At 33.1% G+C, this 17390-nt stretch overlaps 1 protein-coding gene across 1 annotated transcript in view; it reads left to right on the top strand.

The window, feature by feature from the left end:
* LOC145265421 (pre-mRNA splicing regulator USH1G-like) overlaps positions 1-17390 on the top strand; it is a 69485-nt gene that overhangs the window by 41020 nt on the left and 11075 nt on the right. The window contains exon 2 of the mRNA XM_080121250.1: positions 13370-13591. Coding sequence (XP_079977376.1) covers positions 13370-13591 — 222 coding nt within the window. The remainder of the gene's footprint in view (positions 1-13369; positions 13592-17390) is intronic.

Raw genomic sequence — 17390 nt, 5'->3', positions numbered from 1 at the left:
GGTACCCGCGGAGGAAGGCGAGAAGCGAGCGACTGTACGAGTGGGAGAGGAAGTGTGGATCAAACCGCCTGATGCTCGATGTACCACAAGCTGGGGGAGGGGCATTGTGACAAATACCCAGTCCCCGAATAATGTATCTATCGACGGCATCCCTCGACACATCCTTGATGTACGGCCGGTATGGTGTCATCAGAGGAAGACAGCAACGTCGAGCCAAGTAGCAACGTTCACGAAGAGGCTCCGCGGAGATTGCAGCGAGAAAGACAGCCACCATGTTGGTTGAGCGACTACGTGATGGGTTGACATGTGATGATCGTGTAAATCTTACATAAAGAAATGTCATTGTAAACATGCACAAATATGGGTTATAAAAGTGTGGTTTGAGTTGTCCCCCTTTGCAAATTGGCTGTTTGGAGAAATGGAAAACTAGATGGCTCTGGTTGATAGTCAATTTGCATAAGTGGAGAAATGGGCAGCATATAAACGGTACTTTTTTTAAGCAGGGGCGTAGAGCGCAGAGAGTGAAATGACGGTTGGAAGAAGTGACGGTGAATTATTTTTGGACGTTGAATAGCTCGACCTTTTGGAAGGAACAGCTGTGTCTTATATATTTTTTTTTGAATTTATTTTTTTTTCTACTTCACTTACATAAAGAAATGTCATTGTAAACGTGCACAAATATGGATTATAAAAGCTTACATAAAGAAATGTCATTTTAAACATGCACAAATATGGATTATAAAAGCTTACATAAAGAAATGTCATTGTTAACGTGCACAAATATGGATTATAAAAGCTTACATAAAGAAATGTCATTGTAAACGTGCACAGTGCTGCATGTTTAGTTGGATGCATAATATGCTGCAAATTACAGGTTTGCAATTGTAAAATGTTTGAAATAATTATGTCATCCGGGATACAAGGGTTCATGCTGAGAAATTGGACCGCTTGAAATCTTACAAAATTAATTTTCCACTCCAGAAAATAGATCTGCTTGTCAGTAAGTTTTTATGTCTAAGTATAAAACAGTCCATAATTCTCAAGTGATCTTGTTATGTGGCCTACTCTAAATGATAGCAATATCTATACCAGGAGTGTCCGTTACATCGATCATGATCAACTGAATTTTGTGGGTAGATTGCATTGTATTGAAAAGAAAAAACATTAGTTTTAGCCAACTTTCAGAACTTTGTAGCAGAGTTGGAGACACAAACGCAGTCATGTGGGCTGCTTGAGGATGCACACTAAATAAATAAAAAAAATGGCAATTGTCCATCAGATGCTTCAAACACTTAGCTAATCACTACATTCCTGTGCTACCTTTCTAAAAAGATGCTGAGGTTTTTTCGCTCACATTGAAAATCTTCTGGAGTTAGGGATGAGATTCTGACACTGTAACCTGACATTCAGCTGATGCAGACTTCATGGGCAATTATGGAACAGAAGATTCCAGCATCAGTAAATGTACCTTCTTGACTGCATTATTTGGCTTCACTTATTTATCCAAGTCAGACTTCATGGGCAATTATGGAACAGAAGATTCCAGCATCAGTAAATGTACCTTCTTGGCTGCATTATTTGGCTTTACTTATTTATCCAAGTCAGACTTTTCCCACATAAAGATCATTAAGTCCAAATACTGCTCTATCATGACTGATGAGCATCTGTAAGTCTACTTGAGGCTGGCTATCAGCAGTTACTGTCCGGACTATGCATCCCTGACTGATTTCATCTAATGAAAGTCATCAGTGTAAGGTAATGGCAAAAAATGTACCGCATTGCACTGTGCAATACAGGTTGATACAGTTATGCAAAGTACACCTGCATATGCTGTATACATAAAAATATGTCTCAATATATTTATAAATAATATATTTTGCATTTTTAGTAGGTGGTAGATCATTTAGACTTAGTCATGTGATAAGTAACTCCCATGCTGAAAATTTGTGTGCACCCCTGATCAGCTTACAACAAAACCGGCAATTTTGTTTGGATGTACAGATGGATATGCAGATTAACCTCTAGGCCCTAAACTGAAGGACTGTTTGTGTTCGGTTGAATACAGCCAGAAATTTATGCATTTGTTATTTTGTGTTCAGTTAAAGTGATTATCATTCTCATCACAAATCAAGTATCATTTTAACAAATAACAAAATAAAATCTTGTTATTTGTTTTAAAGTTGTAATTTTATTTGGAAGGGAAATCCTTTTACTATAGCATCAATCGAGATTGAGAATGGCAAAATAAAGTGCTGAATTCAGTGAACACACACAAATGCAAATTCACTTAATCATTAACAGTGAGTTCTGCAAATAGATAAAGTACTGTAGACTTTTCATAGTCAAACTAGTAATAATGATGATGATGATGATGATGATTGCGATTGCTCCTATCCCAGCCATGAATATGGATGACAATACAACAGCAAATTATAAATATGGAAGCAGATGACAATATGGAAACAATAGATCCATTGTGTTGTACAGATGAAGCGATGCCATGAACAATAAGGCCAGGGAAAGATTGGAATGAAGAATTTGGAAATATTTCTGATTGTGGTAAGCTGAGAATAACTAGTAGAAAAGCATATATTTAGCACAGACAAATTTGAGGAAAATTATGTGAAAGGTTTGAGGAGAATGCTGAGAGCTTAGCTGAAAAATAACAACACTAATGATGGGGCCTTAATGACTCACACACATACATACCTGTATTCAACAAGTCATGGTTGTAGAATGTTTCTGTGTCGGCATTGTTACTTACATTGAATACAATGTTAGAATTGACATGGCCAGAATAATAATAATAATAATAATAATAATAATAATAATAATAATAATAATAGAAACCCAAATCAACAAACACAGAAAAGAAGGCAAAATGATAAATAGGAAGAAAGCGATGTGGAGAAGATGAAAAATTGGAAATGTGACTAGCAGAGAGAGGCTAAACAAAAAACATGAAGAACTGAACCAAAAAATAGAAGGAAAAAAGGGAGATTGAGACGATACAGATACAAATCTGAACAGCGCAAGCAAAACAGGACATTTGAAAACAACGAAAGCCAATTCTACCAAAATGTGAACGGAGGAAAAATAAAAACGGAATGACCAAACTGGAAGAAACTAAACTCTACTCTGGGAACAAGAACGGGGTCACAATAGAAATGCTGAATGGCTGAAAGACATGAAAGAAGAGTTACAACAAATTGAATAAGGAACAGTGAATGAACTCAACAAAGAAACCTTAAAGAAAACCATAGGAAAATAGCAAACTGGAGAGCACCAGGGCATGACGGGATATATGCATATTGGTTAAAAAAATCCACAACATTACTCAAAAGGCTAGCTCAAAACCTGAGAAGATGTATACAAGAAAGAAACATGCCAGATTGGTTGACAAAAGGTAGAACCACACTGATACAGAAGGACACAGAAAAAGGAACCACCCCCAACAACTATCGGCCTATCATGTGCTTACCTACTATGTGGAATATACTAACAGCTTAATTGAGGGAACAAATCTACCATTCCCTGAATAATCGTGGACTTCTTCCCGAGGAACAGAAAGGATGCCAAAATGGAAAAAAAGGAACACATGATCTGCTATATATAGATCAAAAGATCTTGAAGGAGGTTAAAAAGAAGGAGAAAGAATTTAGCCATGGCATGGATCAACTACAAAAATGCGTATGACAGGATCCCCCAAGCATGGATAATAGAATGCTTAAAAATGTATAAAATACCAATCAGGATGATCAACATGATTGAAAATACAATGAGAACATGGAGACTGGAACTGACAGCTGATGGACAACACATAACAGAAATTAACATACAAAGAGGAATCTTCCAAGGAGATTCACTTTCACCATTATTCTTCATCATAGTCATGATGCCCCTGAATAATATACTGAGAAAGTACCAAGCTGGATACAAGTTCTCCAATACAGAAGAAAAAATGAACCACCTGATGTACATGGACGATCTGAAACTTTTTGCAAGAACTAGAGGCACTAATAAACACTACCAGGATCTTCAACCAGGATATCCAAATGGAGTTTGGTATTGAAAAGTGTGCAGTACTAGTTATAAGAAAAGGAAAACTGGAGACGACAGAAGGCGTGGGGCTACCCAATCAAATGGAGATGAGAGCACTAGGGGAACAATACGCTTACAAATACTTGGGAGTTCTGGAAACAGACACCATCAAAGCAACAGAAATGAAAGAGAGAATTGGAAACGAATACCTCAGGAGAACAAGAAAACTCCTGGAAACTAAATTATATAGCAGAAACCTAATAAAAAGTATAAATACATGGGCAGTATCACTAATAAGATACTCTGGACTGAAGAAGAACTGAGACAGCTCGATCAGAAGACCAAGAAATCCATGACCATGCACCATGCACTTACACCCAAAGGACGATGTAGACCAACTCTACGTGAAAAGGAAAGACGGCAGGAGAGGACTGGTTTGCATAAAAGACTGTGTGAATGACAAAAAAAGAACTGGAAAAATATATAATGCAGAACACTGTAGGGATGATTATGGCAGCAAGAGACTCTGAAAAAAATCAGCAAAACAGAAAAGCAAAGAGACAAAAGATGAGAAAATAAAAATGGGAAGAGAAACAACTACATGGAAGATTCATAAGAATGACTAAAAATGAGAATAACGAAAACACTTGGATGCGAAAAGGACACATAAACCGAGAAACTGAATCCTTTATAACTGCAGCACAAGATAACTCAATAAGAACCAACCACATCAAAGCAAAGATCGACAAAACACAAGAAAACAGCAAATGCAGACTGTGTGGAAAAAGAGATGAAATGGTAAACCATATAGTCAGTGAATGCAGCAAACTGGCCCAAAAAGAAGACAAGAACAACCAAGTGGGAGGGCAGTACACTGGGAATTATGCAAGCAACTGCATCTCGAATGCACAGACAAATGGTACAACCATAAGCTGGCAACAGTACTTGAAAACGAGAATCACAAAATCCTATGGAACATGGACATACAAACAGATAAACCCATCCAAGCAAGAAGACTCGATGTAATAATCAACAAGAAAGAAAAATCCTGTCAAATCATAGACTTTGCTGTTTCAGCTGAGCACAGGGTGAATATAAAAGAAAATGAGAAATGGAGCAAATACACAGAGCTAGCGAGAGAGATGAAAGGGATATGGATGATCTAAAAAAATCAATTTAATACCTATAATAGTAGAAGCACTAGGAACAATTCTGAAAAACTTTGAGAAGAAAATGGGAGAAATTGGAATCAGAGGAATGGCTGGAAAGATACAACAAATAACAATAATGAAAACAGCTTAAATATTAAGGAAAACCCTTGAATGCGGAGACTAATACACATGAACCATATGCATGGGCCAGACAAAATGCTGCAAAGGCAAAACATGAAGAAGTGTTACATGGAACCAAGAACATTGAAGCTGCATATCTATAAGTTTTCTAACACCTCCCCATCTCCTCCCATTGCCCCATCACCGCCTTCCCCCTAAAAGATAATGCCAAATAGTCGAGAAGGGTAAAGGAGGATGGAAAGACCGAGGAGAGAGCACTGACCAGACCTCCAGTGGGCAAGTGTTAAGAGAACTGGGACCTTGGGGAGGTTTATTACCACTCAAATTCCAGTGGAGACCAATAATTGCTGCCAGTGAGAAATCAATGGTAAACGGCTGTTGTGATAATGCAAATCCATTTGCAAATATTATTGAAAGAGGTGGAGAGTACTGGAAATCTGGGGAGATTTGTTGTTACTCACCTTTGAGGAAACACCACAGATTGTTTTCAAGGAGAGATCTTTGGTGACCTATGTGAAAGCTCCTTGTAAGCCGATAATAATAATAATAATAATAATAATAAGAAGAAGAAGAAGAAGAAGAAGAAGACCCATGGCACACAATGTTATGGGAACCAATGGTTGTTGAGGGTCGGCCATGTTATACAATGATATAATTTCATATTGATTATGCATACCTTCATACACTTTTTCTTCCTACATGCACACAGCTATGCGAAAGTTCAGTATCAAAGTATTGATATTTCGATATTTTTTGATAAAAAAAAATGATATGCATTATTTATATGTTCAATACAATGCTACAATGATTTTGTGGATATGAAATGTGGGTTGAACTACTTTTGAGGATGGTAGCCATTTTGGTCATTGAAAGAGACAACACATAATCTGTTTGTAGTATAAAGAAACATTGGTTTTACGCACAGAGCAGAACTAGCAAAAAAATCCCAAGAACGTCTAGAAATATATAAAAAGTTGGGATGTTGAATTGAGCTGTGTTCCGTTATTCAAATGATTCATGTCGTTAGCACATCAGACTGTCTAAAGATATTGGCTTCCTGACATTGGTGTTATTTTTTCTTTTCCCTTTACAAAGTTCAATCATGTTTTACAAAGTTCAATCATGTTTTACAAAGTTCAATCATGTTTTACAAAGCCAAAAATAAAAACATGAATGATTTTTGTCCACAAAACAAACAAAACAAACTAAACACTATGAATAAATATTTGAAAATATGGAGTTAATTATTCTTAATTTTGAATGTGTTCACCCTTCACTTGTGTTCATCCTTCACTTGTGTTCATCCTTCACTTGTATTATTCCTGAGCAAAAATACTGTTTGTTTCTGTCCTACTTCTGTTTTTATTTTTTGTCTCGGTGATGCTAATGTTTCTGTCCCACTTGATTTGTGTTTTGATAATCAGTGGAAAATACCAATTCATTTTGCATTATATTTTAATGTTCGAATTTTCTTTCTTTTTCTTTTGTATTTTTTACTTGCCTTATTTTTAATCTCTCTCTCTCTCTCCCTCCCTTTCTCCCCCCCCTCTCTCTCTTGACTGAATAGCGATGTACATTTCATTTTCGATTCTCATTCCTTCTTTATAATTTTAGGAGGTTCACACTCCCAGACTTTATCTTCTTGCTCTTTAGAGGGATTTATTTTAATGCTAATCATCTGTGGAATGACAACGGAACTGCTCAGGCATTTTTGTAAGCCAGAGTACTCTTCCTTATATGCACCGGGTTTTCAATCCCCACCTTCTGATCTTGTGTCATATTTTCCCGGGTTGTGAAAGGGGGGGGGGTAAATACCAACTCAACGCCAAAATGTCCAGCTAAAAGAAAAAAATACAAAACATCACAAAGTTGTCATTGCACCAAATGCATAATATGTAAAATTTAGAAAAAAATATTGTTGGGCTGTTTGTTTGTTTGTTTTTTTCTGGATTTTTAATATTATTATGTAATAATTTTCAAAGAAAACAAAAAAAAGGGGGGGGGAGAGAGAAAGATAAAGAGATGGCGGGAGAGAGAGGGAGAGATAGAAGTTTTAATATAAAAATCTTACACACATAATTTAACTTCTATTTAATTTTATATGGCCCTGAGCAATGCTAGGTAGACTTGCTATTTTACTCATAAACTTATACAAAATTAATTTTTATGGCTTGTAATGAACAAGCAGTTTAAATAAATCATTTGCTGCTGCGTTCCTCCCACTTGTTGCTTTTTTTTTTATCAGCAGTCATTCTCATTGCTGATATTATTAACACGCAGTGACACTGACGTCTTATTTGCGTCATGTTCCTACGATTGACATGAAAAAAAAATGGTTGATTTCCAAGTTTTAATTTCACGCTGTCTGCAATGAGATTAAAGAGACACATGAGAATGGAATGAGAACTTGACCTTTGGCCCTTAATTAAGATCTTCTTGTTAAACGATTGTAAGCTGTCTAGGGGGATGGAAAGACCAAGAAGAGTGCATTAACCAGACCTTCATGGAAGGGTGAGAAAAGTGCTGGGACTTTGGAAAAGATTAATGCCACCCAAATCTGAAATGACCAATTGTTGTTGCTAGCGAGAAATCAATGGTTAGCAGCTGTTGTGATACCACAAAATCATTTGTAATGGTTAGCAGCTGTTGTGATACCACAAAATCATTTGTAATGGTTAGCAGCTGTTGTGATACCACAAAATCATTTGTAATGGTTAGCAGCTGTTGTGATACCACAAAATCATTTGTAATGGTTGCAAAAAACTGAGAGTACAGGAAATCTAGGGAAACTTGTTGTCACTCATATTCCAAGATGCACCGCCACTTACTGCTAGTAAGAAATAACTCATAATGACCTGTGTAAGTATTCATAGTGATTATAAATAATAATATTGATAATGATAATAACATATAATATTGCAGCCATACTCTTATTAACGACGTGTTGATGCGGCTCCGCATTCTATATTCTTCAATCGAAGTAATCCATGTGTAACAAGTGAATAAATATTGTAACATATTGTCTGAATTATGGAACTAAAAATGCAGACCTTACATACACCTTAAAAATTGGAAATGGTTCAATAATGAATAATATAGTTAAATAACGAATAATATGGTTAAATAATGTGACCGTAAGAAAAAAGATGATTATCCAAAAGAAACAAAATCTTTAAAAACAAATAAATGCATAAATATTATTATTATAATGATGATAATAGTAATAACGATAATAAAATATATGCGATATAGAGTTGAAAGAAAATCATAACTAAAAACAACAAAAATTTTCTTAACATCAGACGAGTATGATGGAAACGGTCGTGAAATAGAACTGAGAAAAATATTAAAAAGATAAAATAAAAGCCAAAATAAAATATTTCTAGGAATGATCATAATAATGGCGATAATGCTTCTCATTATAAGAACTCCAGCTATGGATCAAACGGCATAGATGGTAGTAAATTTCCAGTAAACCATATTGGAAACAACATTATAGTAAATACTTATTGTTAAGCAGCAGTTTTAAATATCAGGTTGACATTTGACAAAGTTGAATGATGTTTCGTAACCAAAATTGAGTCTTTAGAAGGTGAAAGAGAGAGGGTGGGCAATTCTGAGATGGTATTTCAGTTAAAATAGAAGGGAACCTTTCACAAACGATTCCTTGTATTATTCCAATATGAGTGTTAAAAACTATCAAACTAAAAATGTTGTAAGTGGGATCGGAACATCAAGTGCAGATTTCATGACAGAGCAAAGAATGAGGCTTCCCAAGCCATCATCTACAGTAACCCTCGAAACATTATTACTAAAACAAATTGAATTTAAATAAATTTGTGATGATACCAAAGTGAATGAAGTCTTGCCATTTTTACTGGTAAATAATTTAGATCAGTGCATTAAAGTTATCAAAGTTCCTGCTAATACTGTGTCAAAGCTACTCCGAATAGAAAAATGGAAGAAAAAAAAAAGAAGTAAAGAAAAAGCTGTTGTGGCAGAAACGTATAAAACAACTAAGAAATTATTTAAGTAAAAGTTGCCGGAAATGGCTACTCAAAACGTGGAGTGCCTGTGAAAGGTTAATCTAAAAGGCAAGGAAAGGAAGTAACACATCAAGATGATGCAGAATAAATCAAAGATATTGAATAGTCACTGTTGAGATCCTGAAGGTGAAGGTTTAAATGTTTTCGAATTGGAAAGCACCTAGACCTGATGAAGTTTAGGGATACTTCTAACTCTTCATCCACTTCTTGCAACAATGCTAAAGGACTATTTGATGACAGGTGGCTTTCCTGAGTGGCTTACAAACGGCACTAGAGTCTTGATCATTAAAGATAAAACAAAAGACGTGGAAGTGACAAACTTTAGACCAATCACTTGCCTCTTAGTTTTGTGGAAAATTTTCGCTATTCAAATTGTCTGAAAATATCTATGGTCATTTGGACCAAAATAATTGGCTCACTGAGGCACAGAAATTGATAAAATGATCCTAATGCAAACGAAGATCCTCATCATTGTTTGTTGATGTCAGCTTGATCCCATTGACACTTCTTTTATGGAATGTGAAAGCATGATATGAACTTGGAAAAAGGATTTTCTACAGTCAACCATATACTATTCATGGATGACCTTAAATAAATCAGGTCACGACCACGTACAACAGCAGATTAAAGATTATTCTTAAATTGCACTTCCACAGTCGGAATACTTTTGCCATCAATGCCATTCAATATACCACTGATGTACTTGACTACAATGTAGATGAATTGAAATGTTTCAACACAAAAACATGTAAAATGCTTTACCATTTACGAGGCTTTTTCTAAGAAAGGAGATGTAGATCGATTTTGTCTACCTAAAAAAGTAGTTGGCCAAGGCTTACTTTGTTTTGAAGATGTGGTAAATATAGATGAAGGAAATCTAATTAAATTTATTTCGGAAAATGATGAAACACTTCTTCATGAAGTGAAAAGGGAAAAAAATACAAAGATCTTGCGTGGAAAAGAGTCAGAGATGTCAAGAGACAGAAAATTATTTGTAAATAAGCTACAATATATTCTTTTAGAATACTAAATTTAAAGTTAATGACAGTTGGAATTAATTGGCCAGGGGTGATCTGTAGAGATCTCTTGAGAGCATTTTAATGGCAGCTTAGTAACAAGCCGCTCACACTAGGTCAATCAAATGCTATATCAACAAACTACAGAATCACCAATTGTACAGAATGTGTAATGAAAGGAAAAAACATTAACACATATTGTATCAGAATGCTCTATGCTAGCTCAGCATCAATATAAAAATGAAGACACAACAAAGTCGCTCAGGTTCTATACTGGAATATATGCAAACTCTATGAATTAGACCACAATGAGAAGTGGTGTGAGCATAAACCCGAAGTGGTTCAGGAAAACGACAATATCAAACTTGTTTGGGACATGCGCATACAAACTGATAAGATTCTTGAACATTGCAAAGTTGACATAATTTTTCTAAACAAAAGAACTTGTTCAATCATTTTGATACCAGAAAGAACACAAGAAAATAAATATCAAAATCTGAAATGGGAATTATTTAGACCATGGAAATGTAAAAAAATGAATTGTAATTGGAATGCTTGGGACCATAGCAAAAAGCCAACATAAATGACTTAATCATATTCTTTTCTAATTTTGCAAAAGTCTTGCCTGTTAGGAATGATGAAACTGTTAAGATACAGCTTGAATATCTAAAGTTAAAGGAAAAAAATCAACTAAAAACATCCAAAAATTGACTTCTATGAAATAACAACAACAATATTGATAATGACAGAATTGTCTATGAAAACAACTTGTCAATAAATTAAAAATTATTTAGAAATAAAATACTTGTCATAAATACGAAAAACGTTAAAATCTTGAAAAACAAAATAACTTGAAAGGTTTCTACAATGTAATTCAAACCTTTTTCCAAATAGTTCTTTCTTTTAAGAAATATTTAAACAAATATGACTCATTAGAAATGTAACACCTTGCTGACAAATCTGTACTAAAATCTGAGAATTTGTAAGTTTGTGTGATTTTTATCTCTTATTTTAATATAAACCTACCCTCTCGCAGACACCTACCCTCTCGCAGACACCTACCCTCTCGCAGACACCTACCCTCTCGCAGACACCTACCCTCTCGCACAATGTCATTTCAATTCCTGTAACTGATGGCCTTCTTCAGGTGTATCTTGTTGAACTCAGGAATCATTCTGTCAAACTTTGGAATTTGCATGGAATTTTAAACTGAACTCTTTATTAATCTATGGAGTAGCATGCTCTTGTTCTGTCAGTCATGATTGAATAGAATTAATTTACAATTGTTTCCTGAGTATCACCTACACCGAGGATTGAACCTTCAACCTTTCTTTAATGTTTAAAAAATAAATTCAGATAATTATAAAGTGTATAGAAGTGCTCAAACAAAATGGAGTTGCATACGCTCCTCTCAAACTGGATATAAGGAGCAGCCTTCTTTTCCTGCAGCAAAAAAGAGTGACATCGATCCTTTTTAAAGGCTTCTGTAAAGCTTTGCATATATACATAAATTTATATGCAAAATTAGAAATTCTAAACATAGAAATGGTAATATAGGGTTTAGGGCTTCTGGTAGAAATGCACGTTTATTGTGTTGTTTAAAGTCATTTTAACGTTTTAAAAATTATTTGGATTATACTGACGACTGTTCTCATTTTGAGCGTTATTTTTGAAACGTTTCGATTGATGTAATTTCCAACCTTCAAATGTATCTTATCGAATTAAGAAGTCTTTCTATCAAACTCAACGATCTGCATGCACCCGTGGTGTAGTGGACAAAGTACTTCGTAAAATTCAGTTGTAAGTTACACTCTTCTGGAGGTTGATGGTTCAATCCTTAGGGTAAGCCACACTCAAAATACACTTGCAAATTACTTAGGACTTCTACCCAGTCATGGCTGATGGAATGAGCATCTTACTGTAGATTAAATAAAGGTTCTGTTCAAAATTCCACGCAGATTCTCAGATAGCAAAAATTGTCAAGTTCAGCAGATATACAAAGATTAAAAGTTACATCAACAAAAACGTTGTGTGAATTAAACAGTAGTTTCTTGCTACTTGTACTTTTTTGGGGATGCACTCCTCTTTTTTTTTTAAAAGAACATTTTTCAACTTATTTTTGTTGGTTTATTATACCAGTAAGTATTACCTAAGTACTCGGTAAACAAGATCATCAGGCTTTATCAGCACAAAAAATAATAAATACAGCACAAAAAATTTTACGTTTCACAAAATACGAAAATGTATTTTTTCTTTAATTGCAGCACAACGACGACACTCTGATCTTGGCTTCCTCAACAGATTTCTTTTCTTAAAATTCCGGGTTTTTTAAAAAATTTTTTGCAAAAGATCATATTAAAAAATATGCTATTACCTGGAAGACATACACTTCAATATATAAATATATATGAAATGCGTCTGTACATTGCCACAGTACATTAATTTTGGCCACGGGTGCCTGACATTATAATGAGCGGGCAGTGGATCCAATTAACAACCGTACTGTTAAAATGTTTTTGATTATGATGAGGGTATGACTTCAAGGATTTCGACAATCGTTTTTATACGGTTACGACAATCAAGCAATGAGAGGCTTTCGACGTCATCATAAAAATATCAGATTTTGGATTCAATTCAGTTCGCTGTTAATCCTGTCTGGAAACGACTGAGTCGTGCCGGCATTATCTTCGTCGCCATCTTTGTTACTCAACACTCAAAATTATGACTACATTGATTCTTCGCTGCCATCTTTGTTACTAAGAATTACTCAACGAGATCGTGACTGCATTGATTCTTCACCGATTTGATTTACTGCCGCCATCTTTGCTCAACACTTAACACATACTTAATTATTTTTTTATTTTTTTGACAGGTGAGGTGAGAGACATACTTCCACCGAGCAACGCTGGTACACCAGTCTTGCTAGTAATAATAATACTATAGATAATCATTTTATTTTTGTATTTTCGTTTAGCGGCAACCCGGATAAATGTGATTATCAAGGTCGAACAGCATTGCACCACACAGTGATAAACGGACATTATGATTGCATGTCGTACTTGGTTTCATGGGGTTGCAACATTTGGGCAATGGACAACGACCAACACACGCCACTCGACTTGAGTTTATTGCATAACAAGGATGAGATCTCAAGATATCTGGATGGCGTACAAGCATTACAACAAACGAAGAACAGGTAAAATTATCAACAGTAATTATGAAATATATATATATATATATATATATATATATATATATAAAAAATTTTAGTCATTCAATAAATTAAAAAATTTATGATGTGAAATGGTTAAATTTCAAATCAAAAGATTTTAATTATTCTATGTAAGACAAAGAATACATTTAAAATATTATAACTCCTTATCCTATAGAATTTCGATGTCTACCATCTCTTCAGAGGAGAAAATACTAGCAAATAATTATAATGGTTTACATCTTATTTGCTAAAGTCAGGGAGACATGGGAAATCACAATTAAAAGTTTTTTAAGTATTTAAATATCATAGAGTAAGGGAAGTTAATGAAAAAAACATAAAAATTCACATCCAAATTGCATGGTAAAATCCGAACTGAATGCCTTTGATAGCAGTGTGGTAAAATGATCCAAACTGTATTTTGAGTAATTCACAACACAAGGAACGGTCCGAAGTAGGCATTTTCCTGGAGCAATTTTCTTTGTTTATATAATGAGTCCGGTAAAAATATATATATTTCTTAATTTTTTTTTATATAGGTCCGGTGGATCTGTTTATTAACAAACATAATTTAATATATTTAATATTTTTATAATTATAATTATATAACATGAGCTTCAAATTCCATTCCAAAATAACTTCAAATTGTTAATAAAATAAAATAAAACCGCTTTCAGCAGACAGGCTACGCAAATTAAGAGAAACTGAGCTGGTATGAAAAATAAAAAATGAAAAAAGAAAAATTAAAAATTAAAAATAAAAATAAATAAATAAAAATAAGATGAAAAATGAAAAGGATAAAAAGATAAATAAAATAAAATAAAAGTAAAAGAAAGAAAAGAAAATGCTTACACGTAATGAATTAGCGAATATAAGAGAAGATAAAATAAAATAAAGGGGAATGGAAGGAAATAGATTAAGAAATAGGGAGAGATAGAAATTAGAGAATAATAATGAAAAAAGAAATAGGGGGCTGAGAGAAAAAGAGACAGAGGAAGAGGAACTAAGAAAACGAAGTCAATAAACCTTTATAAGATAAAATGACAGGCCGCGAATATAGGTCAAATCACGAAATTAAGTCTAGATATATGCAGGAAAGGAAAAAGAAAGCAAAATAAAAAATCACGCCATATCAAGTAGAAATTCCTGCTTAAATAAATTTAAATGAAGTCAACTCAAAATAATCTTATTTAATATATACGGTACAATTTTGCTAATTTTATGTGCATTGATAATATCCTTTATATGACAATATTAAACTAAAAATTTAGAACTATAATAATCCGTGGAAGTAATTTGCAAAACTAAAACTAGGCGTATTAATAAAACGTGGTGAAAATTAATAATAATACTTTACTGAAAAATATAATAATATTAATAATAATAATAATACTTTACTGAAAAAATATCATAATATTAATAATAATAATAATACTTTACTGAAAAATATAATAATAATAATACTTAACTGAAAAAAGCTTTATATATATAAAAATTAAGGGATAATAATAATGATAATAATAATAATTTTTTATAATAAAAATACTAATAATAATAATCAAAGTAACTACTATAATTGTTAAGTAAAACTAAGAGAATAGGGTAACGGAACTACGCCTATAAAAGCAGGGTTTCTATAGTACCACAAAGATGACGCATTTTTGAGTGTTATATGTTCATATTCATATATGTGAATTGGGAAAGTACCTTCCAATGGGGAATGCTTACTCTACTTGTGGGTAATAGAAAGAGAGAAGATTTATAAACTCCTTAATTAAGAGATGCTAAAAACAAATTTGAAATAGTATTCAAACAATATCTTAGAATTGTATATTATATGCTGGGATTTAAAATATAGTATGTAAATGCATATATGGTGAGTTTCTATATAATATGGAAATAAGAATTATTAGTATATAGCTTAAATGAAATGCTCTAAAGCTATTTAAAAAAATCAGCATGAATTATAATTTAGTTTTTAGTTAAAAAGTTATATGTATTTAGTGTTATGGTTTTACACATTTATAGGTTTACAGAAAATCTATGTTATTTTATTTTAAGTTGGCTGTATTTAACTTTTTTCTTGTGTTTACATCTAGACACTAGTTCGTTCTTGGCATTTATGATAGGTTTAAAGAAGGTGATAATGTTAACTGCTTCGGATATACAAAGATTACAAAATTTGTCCCCTGGGGTGTATGATCTAGTTTTGTTCAGTATACTCCATTTAATTGAATAGGGAATTTTCTTGTCCTCCAGGCTATTGATTAATGTTGTTCAAGATGTACTCTTATTATCATTATTTTAAGATCTTTAATTTCTGAATGAATGCAAGTGGTTTGAAATTCTTACTTTTATTAAGTCGAAGTCATTAGGAGTATCCTTCCTTGTCCAATATTTACCATCAAATAAGGATCGTCTGGCTAATAGGATTAATTTCATTTCTAAATCCGTAATGTCAGAATGCCTTTTTGCAAATATTAATGCCTTATTTAATAGTACTGGGGAGATTGAGTGATAGTAATTATTTATATCGAAAGTGATAAAGCTTAGTCATTGCTTATCTTTAAGTTTTAAAAACCATTTTATAACAGAGTCAGTGCATTGGCAAAGTGGGAATTTAACTTTTTCTCTAATGGAAGGTATGATTAAATCTAAGATTTTCTTACTTACTAGACCAATATTCTAACTGCATGGACAAATTAGGGTAGTAGAAGGGTTATCAAGGAAGTTTGCTTTATGGTCCTTCAATATAAATCTGGGAGTGTCAGGAGTAATGATTTCTGTATAGTCATGGATATTCATAAGATTAAGTAAGTTTTTAGCTTCTAAGATGCTTTCATCTATTTTATTTGCAGGGGCAGATTTATAGGATTTATTTAATTCTTTGTATATAAATTTCTTTTAATTTCTATATTCTAGTTTATAATAGTGTTTTGTTTTATCAGCTGGAACAAATATATGTGAGTTTTTCTTGACTTTTGTAGTAAAGTTATTTATTTTCCTAGCAATACTGTTAGATGTGTTTCTATGGTTCTTAAATTTTATATTTTTGACCAAATTAATCATTATGTTTTCAAAATTCTCAAGTTAAACATAGGGTGTTGATTTGTTTTAAGTCCATAGAATTTAGCAGTAGTTCTTTGCAATTTCTTCTGTTCTCTATTAGAATTAATTGGAAGACCCATTTTAAGCGTTTCAGGTGAATTTGTTTTTTTACTATGTTTTTCCTGTTGGTGTTTTGGTCAAAATGGTAAGGTTTCTATCTGACATTTATAAGAAACTTGTTAATAGCCTGTACAAGTTTGTGTATATATGTCCGTTTGGAGGAAATAGGTACTTTTTAGCAGAAAGGGGTAAGTATTCTTTGTCAAACATATTTAGAATGGATGTAAAAGCTCGACCTTTGTTGGAGGGAGCTTAATATTCTCAGAATAAAATTATCTAACAATCAACTGGTATTGAAACCTGTTCTTATAAGTCTTACAAAATATTATTGGCAATAATATTCTATAAGTACTATCCTATCTAAATAAAAATTGCTCGATATACAAGATAGAGCAAATAAATCAAATTTTAGTCATTCAATAAATTTAAAAATTTATGATGTGAAATGGTTAAATTTCAAATCAAAAGATTTGTATTATTCTATGTAAGACAAAGAATACGTTTGAAATATTATAACTCCTTATCCTATAGGATTTCGATGTCTACCATCTCTTCAGAGGAGAAAATATTAGCAAATAGTTATAATGGTTTACACCTTATTTGCTAAAGTCAGTGA

Source organism: Euprymna scolopes, chromosome 40 (assembly GCF_053919585.1).
Source record: "Euprymna scolopes isolate OS-2025 chromosome 40, ASM5391958v1, whole genome shotgun sequence".
NCBI classification, from domain to species: Eukaryota; Metazoa; Mollusca; class Cephalopoda; order Sepiida; family Sepiolidae; genus Euprymna; species Euprymna scolopes.
Note: the sequence above shows the minus strand (reverse complement) of the source record. Positions and strands in the feature narration are given on the sequence as shown.